A 22559-nucleotide genomic window follows, 5' to 3' on the forward strand; every position below is an offset into this window, starting at 1 on the left:
AGACAATCTGCTCTCGCGTATGAGAAATACTACAAAAGAAACTACTAACAAATATTGCTCCCATAAAAATGGAGAAGTCCTTTTGATGATTTATTGAACTGTACAAGGACAGCAACAGTTAGTTATTTTACATACATTTGAGTTTGACAATGAGTGCTGAATGGCCAGTCACTGCAGAGGTCAAATATATACAACAAATTTCCTTAGGTGAACATGTTTTAAGAGTTTTCATTCAGATGAGAGCTTGAATGTGAAGGTGAGAACGTGAACGAGAGGAGTATAATCGCCGTGGTTTGAAATTTGACCTGCAAATCACTTCATCTCTTCTTGCAAAGGAGAGTGGAAGAATGTGGAAATCTTGGTTTGAGCCATGAAAAATATGTCTATTTGCAATGCTTCTTAAACCACACTCCAATATTAAGAAAGCTTTCAAAGTCAGACTGTGGTCTGCAAAGACAGAAACAGGTTAAGTTTCTGGTAGGAAATGAAACTCAGCAATACCAATGATGCACATAAATTGGTTCAGGACTATCCTACCTATCAATAGCGTGATTGTCCTCGGGAAACACCAGCACTTTGACCTCAGTTCCTTTCTCCTTCAATGCACGTGCATACTGCGTGCAATGAAAGGAAAAACATTTACTTTCTGAAATTATACATCTTATAACATGGACTAACCACAATTCAGTTATTCATGTTTCTGAATTGATATTTGGAACAGAAGTTATTACAAAGTTGAATGAGACTGACTTGTTCAAGAAAAGCCCTCTCTAAAAAAGATTACTGATAAATACAAAAAGAATAGCGTTACTTGCCTTAAAGTAGAGCCAGCCACTGGATAGTCTTCTAAACAATATAATCATACTACGAATTTATGGTGAAAAATGAAAAATATATCATCATTGCAACTGCCTGGGACAAGTCTGTGTAAGTATCTAATATGGTGTGTTCAGGTTTTCGCTAATTTTTAGTGTATCTTGAAGAATCTGCATAAAACCCACACTCATGACACATCGGTTCAACACGGGTACATTAAAGCAAATGAACGATCCTTCCAATGTACAACAACAAACCCAGTATAATCCCACAGGTGGGGAGGGTAGTGTGTACGCAGACCTTAACCCTACCTAGTGAAGGTAGAGAGGTTGTTTCCGATAGACCCTCGGCTATACATGATAATACAAACCTGTCAATATCATGTTGAGAATGAACTGCAAACATGTAATTGATAAAAGTAATAAAAAGAAGATGATATTAATTCTTACTTGCAAGCCTGTACATATTGGTACACGGAGGTCCTTGGCACCTAACAAGAAGAGTATAGGAGTTTTGACCTGCAATATTAGAATAACAAGGATGTAGAGAATGCATTGAGAAATATAGGATCCAGAAAATTCTACAACTATTACCAATTATCCCTGAAATCCAGAAAAACATGATACTTCAATTTTTACTCTATGATGGGAAACGCGGTTGTGTAAAATGGAAAGCTTTTTCAAATCCAGATTTTGTAGATTACAGCACACCTTGGAGATGTGTGATATCGGTGATTTGCTGTGAAAGGCAGCAAGGTGTTCAGATGAAGGAGCTTCACTATACATCGATTTTCCCTGTTTCCCAAACGTCTCCGCATAGCACCAATCAGGGATATCAGCTGTACCGACCATCAAAGGAAGGCTGCAGACAGGATTTCTTGTAGCGGCTGCAGCAAACTTATCTGGTGCCTGCATAAACAGTAGCAAATGAATAGATTGTAGAAACCGTAAAGCCAATATTTGTAGGACTAGTAGACCTGGCCGATCAAGTGCGTTGTCAAGAATCCACCATGGGAACCACCAAGCACAGCTATTTTAGCTGGATCTGCGAGTCCCATATTAACGACATGATCTATAGCAGCTAGCACATCATTAACATCCTGCAAACATTTATATAACAGAAGGTACAAACAAGGAAGAAAATTTTTCAGTTCCAAATCCTTAATAAGCAAGAAACTTCTATGGGAAAGAACAAGAATAGTGTTGATGATTTGCTTCAGTTACTATTGCATATTTTTTAGCATAATAAGTTAGCTTAATTTTAGGATAAATCTACTTTTTTTAATTCAAATTTCAGTTAGATTTTTTAGGTTTGTTGAGATATTTTAGTTTTTTTTTTTGAATTCTTGTTATGCAGATTTTTCTGCAGATTATGTTCCTAATTGGCTAATTAAAACCTTGTTATGCTTAATAAAATTATTGAGAGACTTTTTCAATCAATACTTTAAATTCTTTTGCTGCCCCATCTTTTAAAAAACCAACAGTGGTAGCAGAGCTTCTTGATCTTACGGGATCTGTGAGTTCTTCCACAAAAAAAAAAAAAAAACCATTTTCAAATCATTTTTAACCAATATCAATTTTTAAACCTATTTTCAAACATGGCAAGCAGCAGCCTCTCTTTGAATGCCCCACAAACTTTCACCGGTGAAAACTATCAGATTTCGTCAGTAAAATGAAATCATATCTTGAAGCCTATGATTTATGGGAAGTTGTAATGGAAGATAGACCATTACAAACACCCTGCAAATCCTACTCTTGCCCAAATTAAAAACCATTCAGAAGAGAACCAAAAAAAACAAAGCCAAAATTGTGATTCAAAATTCAGTTGCAGATTCAATCTTTTCTAAAATCATTGAATGTGAGACAGCAAAAGAAGCTTGGGAAAAGCTTAAAAAGGAGTACCAAGGAAGTGATCGAGTTAGACAAATGCAAATTTTAAATTTGAAAAGGGATTTTGAATCTCTTAGGATGCAAGAGGACGAGACTATCACTAGGTATTCTGATCGGATTTCTTCTATTTTTAATAGAATCAGGTTGCTTGGCGATGATTTTAAAGATGACAGAATAGTTGAAAAAATTCTTGTGACGCTTCCAGAGAGATTTGAATCCAAAATTTCCTCTCTAGAAGAGTCTAAAGATCTCTCTACCATCTCTGTTGCAGAATTAATAAGTGCTCCTCAAGCACAAGAACAAAGAAGAGCATTTAGTAGATAAGAAATGGTTACTGAAGGTGCTTTTTATGCACAAAACAAAAAAGAAAAGGTCAATTATCCTCTTTGCAAATACTGCAAAAAGAAAACACACCTAGAAAATTTTTGTTGGTGGAGACATGATGTAATATGTGGTATTTGCAAACAAACAAGCCATGTTACAAAAGTGTGTAAGTTCAAAGACGCTCAACACAGTCCTCAAGCACAAACAGCAGAAGCAGTAATTGAGGAGGAGCAATTGTTTTAGAGCAACTGAAGCAAAGGAGGAGTGTTTGATGATTTGCTTCAGTTACTATTGCATATTTTTTAACATAATAAGTTAGCTTAATTTTAGGATAAATCTACTTTTTTGAATTCAAATTTCAGTTAGATTTTTTAGGTTTGTTGAGATATTTTAGTTTTTTTTGAATTCTTGTTATGCAGATTTTTCTGCAGATTATGTTCCTAATTGGCTATTTAAAGCCTTGTTATGCTTAATAAAATTATTGAGAGACTTTTTCAATCAATACTTTAAATTCTTTTGCTGCCCCATCTTTTAAAAAACCAACAAATAGGATCACAGAAAAGTACCTGCGATCCAATTTTCCCTGGAAGAGATTGCAGTGCTTCTTCACCAAATCCTAAGGAGCCTCTAAGATAAGGTAATAAAAGAAAGGGAACTTAATAACTGTTGCTTAGACAAACACAAAGTACAGTACTGAAATGTTTCTAGAAACAGAAGCAAATCTATATGTGCATTTGTCTGGCTTGGATTGCCTCAAAGGCTCAAACAAGAGACTAGCAATTATTTTAGTGTTTGTCTGGTCTGGATTGCCTACAAGGAAAAGGTCTCATTCTCGAAAGTCGAACCAAATAGGAATAGGTATTACAAGTTGATAATTAGATTGAACAATTTCCCTCAATATCTTGAGGAAATTCTGAAACATTAGAGTTTTTATCGTACAAGGACTGCGGAGTGAGGGTTTGTTACGTATTCATATTTTGGATCTTATATCAAAAACAAAGAATATGTGAATGTTCAAATATCTTTGATGAGCTTTGCTTTTGCAATTTGTGGGGTTGAACATTCAACTAGCTATTTCATATGCATTACTAGTATTTCGTTAGCAGTACTTAAAATAAATCTCAACATCCTTCAGAAATCAAGAGGAATGAAAAGTTTCTCACCTATAATTAACAATCAACAAGCTATAACCAATTGAGGAAAGGAAAGCTAAGGACTTAGAGAAGCTTGATAATGAAATGAAATGAGGACCCCCATGAAGGACAACGATTAGCGGATCGCACAGATTACGGCTCTTAGACTTGGAGGACACGAAGATAGCCTCATATGGGTTGCTGGCACCTGAAAAGAATTAAACTTTTCGAGATTACAATTACAGACAATTATTATAGTATCACTAATCTGGAGTGAGCATTTATTGACTTGGCAAATCGCACAAAAGGTCATAAGCACGCAGGGTTTCATATGATAAACATATGCTCAAGCTCCGAGGGCATCAATGACTAATATCTAGTATTGCCGTAAAAACATCCTTTGTAGTTCTCTGACACTAATATTCATCAAACATGACGCTTGTTTTTATTTTTATATACATATCTTCTGATTCTGAAAGATAGAAAGCAACTATATTCCATGTAACATTTGAAACCCAGGCAAATTGTTGGAGACATGGGAGAAATGTTGGCAAGCATGCTTGGCCGAGAATGTCCAAAAATGTCAGTCACTCCCATCCTCTTTCATTAGTTATATTCATTGAAGCTCCTAGTAGCCTATTTCCATTTACTTTACACTGCAGGGTATGGAAAATTGAGGCCTAGAGTACATAATTAGAAAGGCATGATAAAAGCGACCACAGACATTCACCAATTGGATTATCCTTAACGAATGATTTCTTATCCACATGGTTCATTTCCATTCCGTGGAGCTTCCAAAAAATGTGTCTTAAACTAGTCTATCTAAATAATTAAGTTTAGTCACCCATGTGCACATCAATAAGCAAGTCTTTAGTCAGATCATGACGAATAAGTACCTTTTGTAAGGTTCTTGTAGTCATCCCTGACTGGAATTTTAATAATTTCAAATTGGCGGGATGATAGCAGAGAAATAACCTGTGAGCATCATAGATGGATATGAATATCAGAAATGTTATTCACACAAGTAAACACTGAGCAGAACAATCTGGATGATACAATTAGTTAATGAACAAAAAAAAAAGGAACCTTTTCAGAGCATCTACATCTGCGACTTGAAATATCTAGCCAACTCCATGAGGCCTCCGCAGATGATTTTACGACAAGGCTACCGTACTTGATTTCAGGAACATCAGCGGGACTGCTACAGACTTTGAAACAGATAAATATCAGCTTTATTCAAATTGGATTGATCAGAATAAACAAGTATACGAATAATACAAAGATAAACACTTTGTGCAAAATAGATGCGAGTCTTACCAGCAACAATGTTATTGCCATCTAGTGCAAGCAAGCTCCAAGAAAAGCTAGAGTTTCCAGGGCTAATGCGTGACACCTTTCCACTATTAATTAACCAGCAATCATTAGTCTAGAGAAAATTCGAAGAAAGCCCTGACACCATAATGTCAGTCAAAAATTGAGTCACATTATCCGTAGTTACCTCAATACATTCACTGAAAGTATTACTTCAGTGCTTCCCCAGACAGAAGATAAAATCATGGTATATCCATCAGAAAGCCAAGGTTTACTTAGCAAATTAAAACAGTAAAAACCCGGGAAGCAGCCGTCTTCAGGGCACATCACAACAGGAACCTGCAGTTGTCACATAAGAACGAAAAATGAACAATAGTAACAATGAACTAACTAGTATATGGGAGATTTTTTTAATATTAATAAGAGTATTAACTTTATAATGATAGTAATAATGAACGATTATTGACTAGCCTCAAAGTGCTGATATAAGTTAACAAAACAGAGAAACAGAACATACCACATCAACAATGTCAGCATCTGGACTTGGCTTTACATCTGGGGACCAATCAATTCTATGAAGTGATTGAGTTGCAGAATGTACCCAAGAGTCTACGGAACTTTTTGCAGACAGAAACACAAGGGACTTGCCGTGTGGGCTGGAAAATTCAGTAAAAGTAACAGTTAGTTTTAACTTTCTCGAACAAATTAACTTTAGAAATTATATGAGATAATGAAAGATCCTATATTAAGCGATTAAGGTTCCGATTAATTTTCAAATAAGAACGACATGAGAATAAGTAGCAACATGCTTTCACTAATTTCAGAATTACTTATTCATCTATATGTCTCGTCTTTCTAGAATCTGTATAAGCAGACATACCTGAAACGAGGAAAGAATGCACTACTTATTCTTTGTGTCAGCTTAACAGGAGATGCTTCTTCACTTGCATTAGTTCTGAAATTGTTAAAATGCCATCAAAACATGTAGGAGAATACATGAAAATTAAGGAAATTCTCCCTAGCTCGGTTGACTGTGCACTATATTCACACAGGAACAGTTGCAGCTGATCCAAAACATATTTATCTTAGAAGCTAGCAAGTTACATACCCAGATTGGTGATCTTGTGATTTTGAAAATGGAGATCTAACCGCGTACAAGGCACACGGCCTATTATAGCAATACTTAATGCCCAACTTTCTAGTATCTGATGGCCACCCAACAAAAACCAGATATTGTTGCAAGCCTCCAGAAGCTGGAGCCCACACAACTTGTCCAACACTAAGCTTCCTTGTTCCTTCAACAGGATGTACTTCTCCACTGCACAAATTTATATTTGTCCAAAGAAATCAAATATTTACCCCTTAGACTGATATAAGCACTTATTTTGGTAATGATGACGATATGAGTTGAGCTTAATGAAAGGAATGAGGATTCATATCGCCGACTCCAACTTATTTGGGACTGAAGCGTAGTTGTTGTTGTTGATGTAGACTGATATAAGCAGACAATATAAGTTATCATACCTGTTAACATCGATAACGAAAATAGCAGGTTCTCTTTTTCCAGGGTAAGTTTCCCCCCAACCCTCTTCCCAATCACCTTGACCTTTCCAGCTACCACATTCCTTATCTGTAGAATTCCCTTTCTTGTACCCTAAATGAGTAAACACGGGCTTAGAGGGAGCCGGCTCCTCAGCGACGTATGCAATAAAGTTCTCATCATCATTCCAAGAAATTCCCTCAAACCTGCATTGTCAAATTCTAATTAACACCATATGATGGTGAAGTGAAAAATCAGAGACCTTTAGTAGGTAAGATATTTTACCATCCATCCGAATATACCGAGCCATGGACAGAGAGCGAGACATGGAACTCCTTCTCGACTCGAGATGGACCCCAAATCTCGAATTTGGTTGGAGAATCATTTTCAGGATTTCTAACAACAAGAAGTTTTGAACCTGAAGGTGATGGAACCATTATCGACCCACTAGACATCTCAATAGGGAAGGCATCCCATTGAAAGCTTACATCATTTGTACTTCCCTTCGAAATATGACTAGATAATATGTATTTCCTGTTTTTGTTGGCAAGGAGATTTGGCTGGCTAACTGAGAACATACACTGGGAACCTTTTTGTGCAGCAAAAAACAAAAGAGGGTCATTTAGCAGCTTTGAAGAACAACAATTCTTCTCTCTTAAAAGTCGAAAAACAATAATTCACGAATAGATATTCTTTATCCTCAGATTCTTATTGTCATTTTTATCATCAAAGATTTTTAAAGATATAAAAAGGAGAATGATAGAAAAGAAAAAGAATTCATACCACTGGCAGATGTGAAAGTCCATGCCTTATCAATGGTAGGGATGCTAGCAAAATCTTGGAGCAAAGTGGACTGAGAAGAGTATTCTTCTTCAGTAGTTTCATCCAAACCCAGAGGGAATCTTTTGAGAGGGCTGGATTCAGCATTTTCCATTGCCGAGCAAGAGGACAAACGTCGTCTAGAAATTGGTATACAACAAAGGACCAATCAATATAGAAAAACTGATAGCATCAAGTCATTTTTTAGCTTACAATCATTAAAAAAAGAGAGAAACACCACAATGTATAGGCATGCAATCAACGCGACGACCAATAATTGAAACAATAATGGGAAAATATCCTGATAAGGAGCGTTTCCCCCTTTAATGGACCTCACACGGTGCGAATCCAAATTAGTCGAGGCCCCAAAGGGGTATTGGAGACCGTGGGAAACAAAAAAAGAACGCAAAAACGATACTTGAAACAAAGAAACTGTACTTAATTTTCCTGATTACAGCACCTTATCATGACCCCCAATATTCAATAGTTGCTCATGACAACCCAAAAACACTCTTCTTGATTAATTCATAATAGTAGCAAATAAGCTTAATTTGTAATTATCCACAGTAGAATTAACCATTTAAACATGATTCTTGATTAACTGTCAAGTATAAATTAACCAAATGGGAACATTAGGGGTGGCAGATGGGCAGGGTCAGGCAGATGAGCGGGTTGAAAATGGGTAATGCAAAAATGAATAAAATATCCGATCCGCCCATATTTAATACCGATAGAAAATGGGTTAACCGGCGTATAATATGGATACACATATTATCCCTGGCTTCTTAAATGTGATCACTTTTGGGGAGAATTTCTAGTCTCCCATATTTGAGGAACACCCAATTTGAGTCTTTGCAAATGTAAAAGTTAAACTCATTGGTTATCCGTTAAGTATCCATTTTTTATTGATATTATCTTGACCAATTTTTAAAAAGTTCATTATACGACCTATTTTTTAGTGGATAATATGAATGTAAAATTATTTTTTAATCCAGTTTACCACCACTAGATACGATGAAGAAACTCTGAATACACTAAGCAAACACAATCTAAAGAGAGACAAATACAGGTAATTGAGCAAACAGTAAACTTGCAGACTTAATCAACATCATTAATACACTAAGCAAATGCAATCTACTGTCTAATACAACAATACATACATATATATATAGCTGCTTGAAAGGGACAATTTGGGAGAAAGATGAACAGAGCAATGAGAACTGTCAACTGAGTAGGAAATGGATACCTCGACTAAAAAGCTGCTCGGACACCACAGTTGTAATAAAAGGGTGGCAGAGTAACAGTGTTAGCAGCTCCAGAGGTGAATCTTGGTGCTCTAAATTGGTGTACAAATATATTCCTCATGTTCCAAGATTCATTATTTTTCAATCTGAATAAGACCCATGTCAAATAATTTGCCAATTATTTGCTTTGTTAATTGTTAAAGATAAGAGGAAAATAATATATTCCTCTATGGTCCAAGATTATTTTTCTTCCCCATGCTTTTCTCATTTTCCTTTTTTTATTTTTATATATAAACTTGAAAATCACTTTTGTCCTTATATCGTCCTTATAGTATTATTTTTCACTTGTAATTGAAAAGATTAATGGATTATTAAGTACCCGTTTGGATATGGATTCCCAAATATTTTTTGAAAAAGTTGATTCGGGTGTAGTTTGATTTGAAAATGAAAATAAGTTTGGACATGAATTTTTGGTCTTTTTTTTCCAGCTAAAAAGTCCCAAATTGTCATGATTTGACCCAAAAAGATGTCTTAAGCTTTATTTGGAATTAGAAGTTTTGATTTTCAAAATCTCCAAAAAACTATATTAATTCTATAAACAAACATATTTAAAATATTTCTTTGAAAAAAAGCTTTCAAAACTTATGGCCAAACGCAATAGTGTAACATTTTAATAATATAATATAGGTATAATTTCAGAGACCTCCCATCATGTTTCGCGACATCACACTGACATCCCTTGCGATTTATGGTATTACGATTACCTTCCTTATTTTGATTTCTTTATAACAATTTTTTAAATTTATTTACTATAAGTATAAAAATTAAGATATGACAAGTTTGCCATATTAAAAATAATTTCTTTTTTCCTTTCAAAAGTTTCCACTTATCTCAAACTTTCTCATCCATTTTTTGAGTAAATAAACACTCATAAAAAAGGATAGGAATATTTTTTTCTTTTCTTGTTTTTTTTTTTTCTCGAAATTTTCCGTTTCCCTCAAACTTTATCATCTAGTATATAAATTGAGTGGTAAGGAAGAAAGTAGACATCTTAGTCAAGACAAGAGTATTGGAAGGCTGATGCTCATAGCTAAAAAGATAGTAGTCTTGTACTCTCGTTCCATTTCTATGGTCCATTTTCTCATTAGTGATTTTTGTAGCTACTCCCACAAACATGGCAACTGCTGCCTCAACTCTCTCCTATGCCTTCAGCAGCAGCAGCAGCAGGTTCTTGATCAAGAATAATGGCTCTTTTCGCCACCATCCAAATGTCACATTATCCACTGAGGAGCAACCATGTTCTTCTTCAGGTTATTCCCCGGAACCTCGTCTTAAATTCCTCTGTATACACTTCTGCTATAGTAGAAATTGTTCTATTCTGCTCGAGGTCATAGACGAGAGCAGGGGCGAAGCTATGTGTGGCTAAGAGTGGTCAACTGAACAGGCTTAGCTGACAAATTGTACTGTGCATAGGGTAAAGTATTACTTCTTAGTGATCAAAAATAAACTTCCAACACCTTTTGCATAGCCTACTGGCAAAAGATATTCAAATTTTGAACACCCTTATTGAATTTTCTGAGTTCGCCACTAGACGAGGTTTTATCGGAAACAGCTTTTCTACCTCACACGAGGTAGGAGTAAGGTCTATGTACTCCCCATCCTCCCAGGTCCTACTTGTAGGATCATATTGGGTATATTGTTGTTGTTGTCTCCTTGTGCTCGCAGACATAATAGGCCTAACAATATAAATTTCAATGTCTATTTATTGCTTTCATCAGCAGCATTATTGTATTCTATTATCCTGTCTCAATCAAACGTGCTGGTTGATCATTTCCGCGGGCTAATTCGCTCTATAAATGCTAAGTTGCTAGTGTAGTGGAGAAATTTCGAGGGCGAGTGGGTTATGGTTTGAAATTACGTAGGTAATGGGTCCGCTCTTCTACCCTTTGTTTCCACTTAAATACTAGGCTTTTTGTCTGCAATAGGATTTGAACTGGTGACATGCGCCTAAATTATAGGCTGCATTTTCACCACTAGACCTACTGATGCCTTTGTTTCAATTGTCATTCAGTTTCTTTAACTCTTAAATTTACCATGGCTCACTTCCAAAAATATTATGTAGGCAGGGAACAAGAGATGGTTGGTAATGTACATGTCAATCATTTATTTATGACAAATAAACCAAATCCTTTATCCTTACAAAGTCATAAGTAAATATAGTGGTGACATTGTCTTATTGTCACTTTTGTGCTTTGTATATGTGCACTCCAGGCTTAAAAAAAGGCAGCCCAGTGCACTAAGCTCCCGCTATGCGCGAGATCCTGGGAGGGGCTGGACCACAAGGGTCTATTATACGCAGCCTTACCCTGCACTCTAGGCTTGATGCTATAAAATGATTTATTCAGTATCATCCATTCTTCACCATTTCTGAAATTCAATGTACTATGAAAATTTGAACTAAAATGACATTTGCAGCCTGCTATCAAGGGGCAATACTGTCTTACGGTCTGCAGAAGCAACGAGTACAGTTAAATAGCACGTCGAAGACTATGACAATGAGAAGACTTGGAAGACAAAAGAAAGCACTAGTTAGATGTAACATTGAACTTGAGGACTTCATAGGTGGAGATCTCATTAAGTTGGATTTAGGCCAATGGTTATCAGATGTTGAAGAACACAAAGCCTTAGCAATTTACTCTCCACACGAAGGCGGTTATGAAGGGCGCTACCTTACACGTCTTAAATACCAGGGATATCATTTCTTGGATCTTTCTGCTCGTGGCCTCGGTGATCCTGAAACCACTCTTACTAAGTTTCACCCTGTCTGCCCTGTAAGTTATTGTAATTCGCGCGCAATATGCTTATTCTCAAATACAATAATCTGATTGACTTGCACTTGCAATAATGACGCTGCAGGCGCATGTTGGGAAGCAACCAATAGCTAGATGGTATTTTCCTCCGGAAGTTGATTATAGGCTTTCTTTACTTCCTCCAAATGCCAAAGGATTAGTGGTTTGGATAATCGAAGCCAAGGTTAAATTTACATCTTAAAATGTGCATAGTCTTATTAGTTTGTTAGCTGTATTTTGGCTTAGATCTTTTAACTTCTTGACTTAAACTGTTCAGGTTTTATCAAAGGCAGAGCTGCAGTTTCTTGCTTTACTTCCTTCGCTTCGTCCTAAAGTAAAGGTTATCGCGGAGTGTGGTAACTGGTAAGGCTTCCCTTTTCTTCATCGTTGAAACAACATTATATGCAAAAGCTACCTGGATTTACTTCAGTTTAGGCTTCTGTAGTCAATGCTACATTCTTTATTATCATTCTTAGACTGTAGATGCAGGAGTCAGGACAAGTACTTTAATATAGAAAGTTCATGTTTATTTTTGAATATATAGGAGCCTTTTATATTTTGATTCATTACATGACAATTCTATTTATGGCATGTATAGGAGAAAGTTCATGTGGAAGCCACTCAAGGAAATTGCAGGTTTATCTCAATCATAGGAATAATATGTCCACCATATTGGAACTTGACTAAGGTTTTTCTGAGCCGAGGGTCTCTCGGAAACAACCTCTCTACCTTCACATGGGAGGGGTAAGGTCTGCGTACATACTACCTTTCCTAGACCCCACTTGTGGGATTCAATGGTATCGTTGTTGTTATTGTTGTGTATTGGAACTTGAAACTATTACATAGACAGTTTGATTAAGGTCATGTTGCAAATGTATACATCAATGTATATGAAGTTTAGCAAAAATTTCAGATGCTTCCTTATATATAATTATGCGTTATTCCTCCCATTTTCCTTCTGATTAATTGACTACATCATTGTGTCATGGCACCCTTGCATCATCCCATAGTCAACTTTCCAACTGTGCTAACTACATTTATTTGAAAGATTCAATCAATCAACCAATGATAGCGCACCTAATTCCAAACTAGCTGAGGTCGACTATTTGAATCATCTGTATCCGTTCAAACATTTTGTTCAGTCCATTTATTTTAATACTAAATAATTTGACTCGTAAGAGCTTTAAGGATCCCCACACCCCACACTGTGAGAATACACTAGGTATGTTATTTTTGTTGTTGTTGTTAAGAGCGATAAGGATTTCTCTAAAATTAGAGATTCGATTCAGGTAAAATACATTGTGTGCGAAACAAATTCAAAGAGCAAAACCCTTTTCCAACATCAAAATGAAAATAAGAGACCTTTACTTAACCTTATTACTAATGAAAAAGAAAAGGCTGAATACATATACGACCGCTCAAACTTGCCGAGATTATTTAGACATTTGAACTAAAGGTGGTATCTATATTGAACACTTGAACTCGAGCCAAACTATGTCTAATTCATGGTTCAATTTGCACCGTAACAAAGATAAAATCATTCTTGGTCTATCTTTTGAACATTTTTTGGTCCATAATTAGCTGCTGGAGGTTTAAAGCATGTGCACTTATGTGTAGTCAAGGAACATATTGGAACCCCTTCTTTGCATTTTGCAATTCCAATGCAATCTCTATCCTTAAAGCATACAAACGCCCCATTGCTTCCTTGTCCTAACACCATTGACATTGTTGAATAAGTTAATGAAAAGAAAATAATTAAGAAGCTAAAAATAATTGGTGAATGTATAATATATGTATAATTCATATATAATATATGTATAATCAGGGTATAATCTATGTATACCGGCTAGGAAAAGTAAATATTGAATCTGGCAGGTATTTCTGTGAAGATCCCCTCCTTCTCACAAATTGCTAAACTTTTTTTCGAACACAAGGTTTTAGATAAAAATATGTTAATTACCAAGTTCTTTTAACATGTATTTGTGCAATATTAAGCATTAATATTAAAAAACTGTATTCATAGAAGAAAAGATAACTATATCTATGTATATATCATAACAATTTGACTTGTAGATCGAAATTGCTTACCTAACAAAATAAGCAAAAAGGAGACCAAAAAAATCTTTAGAAATGTTGCCTTCTCCATTCTCTTCCAAGTTTTTGTGGTAGCACTACTGTAAACCTATATGACTATTATTATTGATATCTTTTTGCAATTTTAATTGTTGCATTTAGCAATGTATTTATAGGAAGCAAAAGATCTGCACCAACGACTAAACTTTTAATTGATGCAGAAATAGTAAAAAAAATCAAACAACTTTATGTCCTTCCATAAATAGTGTAGCTAATTAAGGAAATTAAACATAAGACAAAGGTAAGACAATCTTTTCTTGCAGAAAATATTTGGGAAATGAGTTACTTATTAATTTGCCTTTGACCTTTGCTAAGTAATCTAAATTCAAGTTCATTTCTAGTATATAAACTCATTTATTGTTGAAATATGCAATCAGAAACTTCCTTTAGTAAGTATTGAATAATTTTGTTATTTTATCCCTATGCTCATGCCTATCTGTAAAAAGAAGAATAATGTTCAGCCAACCAGATTAACAATTAAAACTTCTAACTAGTATTACAGCTCGAGTGATTCGCGATTTATATTAAAGAAAATTAATCATAAAAGATTGTAATCTTATTTTTTTGAGCACATTAAGTTATTATTAGTACACAACTTCCTTTGTTCTAATATTAAAAACATTTCCTCCCATTTTAGCAACGACCACCTACAGCATTAGTTTTACAAAAGAATTATATTAGAAATTTTATTAAAACAAATCCTTATTTTTTTTTGTTAATGTACGTTGAAACAAAATCAAATAAAAAATTATTATAAAATAAAAACTTGCACATATAGAGCCCACTATGATTAATCTAAGCGTATGCTATTAATCATCGTACAACATTTCTGTCACTGATTCAATTATAGAACAATAAGACTAACAAATAAAATTAAAAAGTTAAAACTTTTGATATTTGGTGAAAAGATATTTGATTCTTTCTCCCTACCTGAAGACTCAGATGGATAGTATTTGATGTTACGAGCAACTGCTCTCGGGGCCATAAACCGGAGCTCTCGGGGCGACTTGCCATATTGTTAGTTGAAATTAAATGTGTATATAGGCCAGGTTCGTTCGGATTTTTTAGTTACCAAATCAAACCAATTGTCTCGAATTTTTAAATTTATAAATCAAACCAAACCAACAAAAGTCGGATTTATCAATCACGGTTTTTCTCGGGTTTTTCGATTTTCTCGGGATTTTTTTAGGTTTTTTTCTGACAAAATCTTCATAGCATAAAATTTACAATTTGTGCTCTAATATTTCTTAGGTCCTAGTAGGATAAAACTATATAAGATGTTACCCAATAAAATAATACAAAATAATGTGAGATGAGTTATAATTATACTAAAATACTCAACAAATCGCATAAGATAAATATTGCTAATTAATAAGCTATAATAAAAATAAACATAATCTAAGTACTAAGTCATGTTAAAATAAGTACGACTAATAAGTACTAAGTATTAATTACATGACCAAATAATATTAAAAGTGAGTTATGCATTTCCACTATCTAAATCAATGCAAACTTTAAAAAAAATATCCAATAGTATTGTCATTTCTGGTATTGAATTGACTTTTTTTGTTAGCATTAGTGTTAATTTGATTTTGCTTTGGGCTTTATTTGAGTTACTAACTTTTATGGGCTATAAAACATATTTGACCATTCAAAAGTTCTAAGTCCAAGCTTGAAATAATACATTAAAAGAGAGAACTATTAAAGAGTTAAATTATTTATAAATTACATCAATAATTATTTTTATGTATAAAATATTTTTAAAACTTGTATACATGTTGTAGGCATATTAGTTTTACTTAAAATTAAATCCATAAAATAATTTGGACTATATTTTAAATTCAAGATATATTAGTCCAAATAAATATTATGGGCTAATATATAAATGAATTAATTATATAAGTCCAATATATATGGGTTAAATAAATAAGTCTTAATCCATTGGGCTAGCCCATTTAATTTGGCTAAAGTGATGAGCCCACTTCATCAAGCCCAAGATGTAATCTTTCTAGAGGCCCAGTTTGGTGCCATATGTCAAATGACGTGGCGCGCCAAGTCAAGCGGAAGAGCCAATAGGATCATGCCACGTGTCAAAATGACAAAGCATGCACAGTCACACTAAAAGGCCAATGAAATCGCGCCACGTGTGCAAGTGATATGTTCTAGCCAATCAAATGCGGCCATGTCACACTTCAATTTGATTGGTCGGAAAGAGTTTGTTCTTATCATGATTCCTCCCGTCCACAACTATAAATAGGGGTCTTCATAACTCAGAAAAGACACCAGAAGTTATAACAAGAAGCAAAGAGAGAGCTCGTGGATCAAACGCCGCAAATTTCTCTACAAGTTTCAAGCTTCAAGCAATCAAGTTCAAGTTCAAGAAATCAAGTTCAAGCTCAAGAACGAAGAACGAATCAAGATCAAGTTCAAGCAATCAATCTCAAGCTCAAGAACAAGATCATCGTTCGTGGAAGCAAATATAGATTCAAGATCAAGCTCAAAGGCCCTTGAATTTATTTACTATTGGAAGGAAGATTCAGAGGATTCATAGAGATTGTACACTCAAATATTCGAAATCATGCGATATATTTCGGTCTTGATTTTATTTTCTCGACACAAATTTATTGTCCACACATGTAATGTTGGTTGGTTTGGTTTCGGTTTGAACTTTTTTAGTTAAAACCAAACCAAACCAATGGATTTTTTTTTAACACCAAACCAAATCAAACAAAACCATAGTCGGGTTTTTTTTTCTCATTTAGACTCGGATTATCGGTTTGGTGCGGTTTGATGGTTTCCTTTGTACACCCCTTGTTGAAATTAGTGAAACCAATATCATATATCAACTCCATACCATATTGCTGTCAAATCACAAGTCTTAGCATACTTTGTAGCTGACTTCAGTACGAGTATACCTCTTGAGCAGAGGCGGACCCAGGATTTTTACGCGTTGGGGGCACAATATTCTGCTCAACCAGCTGTGCTCCCACTACTAGAAACACATGGATTTTCCGCGGCGAAATCAGTGGGAAACCGGTGGGAAAATCGAGTTTTCACACCGCATTCCCACCGAAATGAGTCACCAGGAAAATGCCTGGTGGGAAATATCTTCCCAGAGACGCGGTGGGAAATTTCCCACGGGTTTCCCAGAGAAACTTTAATAGGAAAAATAATGAAATTTCCCACCAACAATCAGTGGGAACTATTATTAGTAATTTTTATTAATTTTAATACATTAGCCAGGGAAGTGATGGAAAAAATGAACTTTCCCACTGATAACGGTGGGAAATATGCAAGTTCTGAAAAATAAAGTGTGAACATTTCCACCGATATCCGTGTGAAATGTGTTAATTCTGAAAATAAAAGTATGAACTTTCCCACCGATATCAATGGGATAAATGCAAATTATGAAAAATCGTATGAACTTTCCCACAGGCTTTTAGTATTTCAGGGTGCCAAAGTGCTTGAAATTAACTTCTTCTTTTTTGCTTTCCCACCCGCTGTCCGGTACCCACATTGGGGCCCGACTAAATCCGGATTCGCGCCGCGAAATCTCACATTGGGGGGTAAAGCGCCCCCTAACAAAGGCGACTCCATACCCGGGGGCTCGAACCCGATAACTCTGGTTAAGGATGAAAGAGTAATTACCACTCCACCACAACCCTTCTTGGTTGAAATAAACTATTTTCAAGGTATATACATACACATATACAAGATTTGCCGAAACTTAACGGGTCCGGTGACCCTCACTATAACATATAGGTTTGCCTCTGCTCCTGAGGCTGAAAAAAGAAGCGCCTAGTGCTTCTAAGACCGTTCTCGAAACATAAACCCTCTATACAGACGGGTCATCTAATATTAAAGGTTCTGAACTCGGAATAGTGCTTGCCGCACCATCCAGAGAAGTGGAAAAATGTCACTCTATCACTAACAAGGAAGCCGAGTATGAAACTGTGGTTTGAAGCTTGAAATAGTTCAGTGGACTCGATATTGAACATATCGAGTCGAGAAGTGACTCTCAACTAGTGATTAGTCAAATTCAAAGAACATACGTGGTGCGAAAACCCCGAATGCAACAATATTTAGAGAAAGTAAAAGCTATCCGTTTTTGAATCATCTGTATCCATTCGATCTATTGAATCCTGTTTAATTTTTGTCCTCAAATAGGAATTACTTAAAAATTAAGTTCCTTAAATCCCTTAAACATAATTGGCTCGAAGAAATTCATAGAACGAAAAATGCATTATGCAAGTATTAAATTCAAAGGGAAAATATCATTTTCCAACATATATCAAAATGGATATAAGCTAGGGACTTTTATTGATCCTTATTACCAATGAAAAATTCAACCACAAATCAGTTTTGGTCAGTCTTGTGAACTCTTTTTGCTCCATTATTAGTTGATGGGTGTTTCGGACAGAAGCACGCTTTTGTAGTTAAGTCGCATTTGGGCTCTGCGGCGTCTATGCATTTCATAATTCCAGCGCAATCGGCATCGTTAGAGCAAAAAAATATCCCATTGCTTGAATGTCCTAGCAACAATAAGACATTATTGAATACTAAGTTATTAAAAAGAAAAAAATTTAACTAGGGATCATACTGCAACATATAAAAAGGCACAAATTGCTATACTTTTTAGGGTACAATTCGCTAGAAAAGAAAACATATAGTACAATATATAGCATCAATATTAAAAAAAAAAATTATTTGTAGAAGAAAAGATAATTTAATATCTATATATTTATAACATTTTGGCTAATATAATGCAAAAATAAAAGTAGACACTCGATCTTTGAAGTATGAGCGATATCTTTTAGATACTAATAGCATGTTTCGTCAATTTTTTGGGAATTAAAAAATGCTTATTTTTCAGAAAAACTGTTTATATTAGGATCGTCTGACAAAATATACTTTTCAAAATAAGCAGATTTTGGAAACTTGATCAAAATAAGTACTTTTTAGAAAGCAATTCTGACTAAAAAAAATGCATTGCCTCAAATCTGTAAACAAAATGCGACTTTAACCTGGTTGAATGGGTAAGTTGATCTAAATTGCTTACCTAACAAAATAAGCAAAAAAGAGACCAAAAAAATCTTAAGGAATGTTATCTTCTCCATTCTCTTCCAAGTATTTTGGTAACACTATAGCAACTATATATGATTGTTATTGTTGATGTCTTAATTGTTGCTTTAATAATGTATTTATAGGCTATAGGAAAGAAAAAGACAAGCACCAAACTTTCAATTGATGGAGATATAGTAACAAAATAAATTCTAATATGAAAAGGTCAAACAACTTACCTTCCAATAATTCTGTAGCAGATTAAAGAAATTAAATCTAAGAGACTAAGGTAACAACATATTCTTGCAAGAACTACTTTGAAAAGTGAGTCACTTAATTTTCCTTGATAATTGACGAGTAATCTAAATTCAAATTCATTTCTAATAAACTCATCAAGATGGTCAAATATACCGTGGTTATTTTTCAGTTACGTAGATGAAAAGTGACTATTTTTGAATTTTAACCAGGGAAGTGCACAAATAGCCATCTCTCCATTCCTATTTAAATGATAGCCAACTTCGTAAAGCTAATAAAGTTTAGCTGCCATAGAATCAAACTCATACTTATGGAACTGAATTTGAAAATCCCGGGTATGAAGTTTCAAACCTCAGCCTATCAGGTCTGAAGTTGGAATTGCCAAAGGGTCTAATGTCGGTTCTCAATTGGAATACAACTTCAGAGCTTTAGGCTGAAGTTTTCAGGGATTGACGTTAAAAATCCCGAGTATGAAATTTGAACTGAAGTAGGAACTGTTAAAGTCTAATTTCAGTTAGTTTACAACTTCGTACCTTTGGGGCGAAATTTAAAAACTTCACCCCAAAGGTCTGAAGTTGGGAACTAGCTAGCCTAACTTCACACTTTCGAGTTTGAAGTTAGCATGAGCTACAAAAGCTTCCTCCATTCATATTTCACGTACCAAATTATGAGGAGCTTACGGATTATATAAAAATATATAGTAGTTAATTTCTCAAAATTTTCAAGTGATTGTGATGATTCTGTTCTGTCATATATTAGGTATTTCCTCATATTAAAAGCATCAGCAGATTTATGATGGTACGACAAATAGGCGTAAAATTGAGGATTTTATATTTACTTTTTTTATTTCCCTCCCATTTGATTCCCCTTTATTGGAACTATTGTTCCTTTGGTGACTTGAACCCATGACCCTGAGGTTGTAAATGGGGATGCTGACCATCTGAGTGACCCTCTTGTCCGTAATTTGAGGATTGATTATGCATAAAAGCATGGTTTCTTAACTCATAATGGTAGGTGGGAGGGACAGCCTTTCTGAATTGAAGCAATATGTGCAACTTATTTTACTTCCAAATTCTGAATCACCTTACAGCAGTAACAATAGCTAGCTTAGCTATGTTCCTAAAAAAAAATATCCCGCTATACAAAGTATCTCGTGTTCATGCAAGGTTCGAGGAAGGGTCGCACCCCAGGAAATATGATGTACTATTAGACAACCTACCTTAACGTAAGCAAAATAATTATTTGATTTTGTGTAAGTATCATATAAAATGTCTCTTTTATTTTCTCCTAATGACTTTTTGGGAAATTTGGGCGAGGTTGATGACTTTTTAATATAAAAAAGACTTTCATTATTTCATTACAATTAAAAAGAAAATAGTGGCCTTAGTGCATTAAAATAAAAGTGGAAAAAGGAATATCTACAGTGATACTTTGATTCTTTGTCGCTACGCTAAGATTTAAATAAATATCAATGACGGTTAGATCAACTAGAATTTTGTATATTTGGCTCGAAGAAAATCATAGAAAGTAAAATGCATTGTGCAAAGTAATAAATTCAGAAGGAGCAGGCCCTTTTCCAAAATGAAAATGGAAATAAGCTAGGAACTTTAATTGATGTATATCCTTATTACAAATGAAAAATAAAACCATAAAATCAGGTTTCAATTGCATACAGCAAATAGTAATAACAAACATAAATAGATCAGTTTTGGCCAGTCTTCTGAACTCTTTTTGCTCCATTATTAGTTGCCGGAGGTTTTGGACAGAAGCACGCCTTTGTAGTTAAGTCACATTTGGGACCTGCGTCTATGCATTTCATAACTCCAGCGCAATCGGCATCCTTAGAGCATAACGCGGCATTGCTTAATTGTCCTAACAACAATAAGACGTTGAATGAGTTATTAAAAAGTAATATTTAACTAGAGCTTTTATATTTCAACATATAAAAAGACACAAATTGCGATACTTTTTTTTAGGGTACAATTTGCTAGAAAAGAAAATACAAAAAATGAGCCAAAACTATCTCTGATCTTTGGGAAGTAAAAAAGTGCTTATTTTTCAGAAAAATTATTTATGTTAGAAAGTTTGATAGTAAGAACTTTTTAAAATAAACAGATTTTTAAAACTTGACCAAACTAAGTACTTTTTGAAAAATACTTTCGAAAAAAAAAAAATGCAGCGTGCTTCAAATCTATAAACAAAGAAGACTATAACCTGGTTGAATATGAACTAAATATGAACTACTACATAATGTATAGGTAAGTTTATCTAAATTGCTCACCTAACAAAATAAACAAAAAAGAAATCAAGAAAATCTTAAGTAATGTTGCCTTCTCCATTGTCTTCGAGTATTGTGATAGCACTACTGTAACTATATAATTGTTATTACTGATGTTTTAACTGTTGCTTTAGCAATGTATTTATAGGGGGAAAAAGATATACATCAAATTTTCAATTGATGGAGATATGATAAAAAAGATAAATCCTAAACAACTTACCTTCTCAAATTAAAGAAGTTAAATCTAAGATTAAGATGACAAATCTTTTCTTGCAGTAACTACTTTGGAAAGTGAGTTACTCGATTTCCCTTGATGTTTGACAAGTAATCTAAGCATAAATTCTTTTCTAATAATGTCATTAAGATAGTCAAATATACAGTAGTTACTTTTTAATTACATAGCGGAAAAGTGGCTATTTTTGAATTTTACCCAAGGAAGTGCACATATAGCCATTTCTCGGTTCCTATTTAAAAGATAGCCAACTTCATAAAAATTTTAAAATTTAGCTGCCTTAGAATCAAGTTCGGGCATGTGGAACTGAAGTTGAAAATCCCGGGTGTGGAGTTTCAAACTTCAGTCCTTCGGGTCTGAAGTTGGAATTGTAAAGTCTAACTTCAGTTACTTTACAACTTTGGGCTAAAATTTGAAAACTTCAGCTCAAAGGTCAGAATTTGGGAACTAGCTAAGGTTAACTTCACACTTTCGAATTTGAAGGTACCATATAAGCTATAAAAACTTCCTCCATTCATCAGAGCATGGTTTCTTAACTCGAAATAGCTAGATTAGCTACGAATGCCTACGATCTTGTGAATCATTTATTCTATTGCTTCAATGGAATGAATCAATGTACACAAAGTTATCTATATTTTAAATTTTATATGTACTGGCACTTTACATATCGTTGCA

The 22559-nt window shown here is 34.6% G+C and overlaps 2 protein-coding genes across 2 annotated transcripts; one reads left to right on the forward strand and one right to left on the reverse strand.

Moving 5' to 3' along the window:
* Positions 1 to 42: 42 nt before the first annotated feature.
* Positions 43 to 9326, reverse strand: LOC109213325 (acylamino-acid-releasing enzyme-like). Its single transcript, XM_019377108.1, has 18 exons — positions 9079 to 9326; positions 7797 to 7972; positions 7299 to 7602; positions 6998 to 7219; positions 6582 to 6791; positions 6354 to 6428; positions 5991 to 6129; positions 5661 to 5812; positions 5480 to 5562; positions 5249 to 5370; positions 5059 to 5137; positions 4193 to 4370; positions 3596 to 3656; positions 1793 to 1915; positions 1527 to 1724; positions 1266 to 1334; positions 538 to 614; positions 43 to 447 (listed from the first exon to the last, which is right to left on the reverse strand). Exons 2-18 carry the CDS (start codon positions 7945 to 7947, stop codon positions 384 to 386), a joined length of 2307 nt encoding a protein of 768 aa, XP_019232653.1. The 5' UTR covers positions 7948 to 7972; positions 9079 to 9326; the 3' UTR covers positions 43 to 383.
* An 810-nt stretch (positions 9327 to 10136) lies between these two features.
* LOC109213329 (NAD(P)H-quinone oxidoreductase subunit N, chloroplastic) lies at positions 10137 to 12875 on the forward strand. Its single transcript, XM_019377116.1, has 5 exons — positions 10137 to 10386; positions 11552 to 11907; positions 11993 to 12109; positions 12203 to 12288; positions 12524 to 12875. The coding sequence occupies exons 1-5, from the start codon at positions 10251 to 10253 to the stop codon at positions 12576 to 12578; spliced, it is 750 nt and encodes a 249-aa protein (XP_019232661.1). The 5' UTR covers positions 10137 to 10250; the 3' UTR covers positions 12579 to 12875.
* Positions 12876 to 22559: the final 9684 nt, after the last annotated feature.

The sequence above is a fragment of the Nicotiana attenuata genome, unplaced genomic scaffold (assembly GCF_001879085.1).
Source record: "Nicotiana attenuata strain UT unplaced genomic scaffold, NIATTr2, whole genome shotgun sequence".
In the NCBI taxonomy this organism is placed as follows: Eukaryota; Viridiplantae; Streptophyta; class Magnoliopsida; order Solanales; family Solanaceae; genus Nicotiana; species Nicotiana attenuata.

Excerpts from the sequence above, each read along its gene's own strand:
- LOC109213329 (XM_019377116.1), top strand. The coding sequence starts at position 10,251 with ATGGCAACTGCTGCCTCAACTCTCTCCTATGCCTTCAGCAGCAGCAGC. Across the intron at positions 10,387-11,551 it reads GCAACCATGTTCTTCTTCAG|CCTGCTATCAAGGGGCAATA; the intron begins GTTATTCCCCGG and ends TGACATTTGCAG. Across the intron at positions 11,908-11,992 it reads AGTTTCACCCTGTCTGCCCT|GCGCATGTTGGGAAGCAACC; the intron begins GTAAGTTATTGT and ends ATGACGCTGCAG.
- LOC109213325 (XM_019377108.1), bottom strand. The coding sequence starts at position 7,947 with ATGGAAAATGCTGAATCCAGCCCTCTCAAAAGATTCCCTCTGGGTTTG. Across the intron at positions 7,220-7,298 it reads TCGGTATATTCGGATGGATG|GTTTGAGGGAATTTCTTGGA; the intron begins GTAAAATATCTT and ends TTGACAATGCAG. Across the intron at positions 1,725-1,792 it reads CAACGCACTTGATCGGCCAG|GCACCAGATAAGTTTGCTGC; the intron begins GTCTACTAGTCC and ends CTGTTTATGCAG.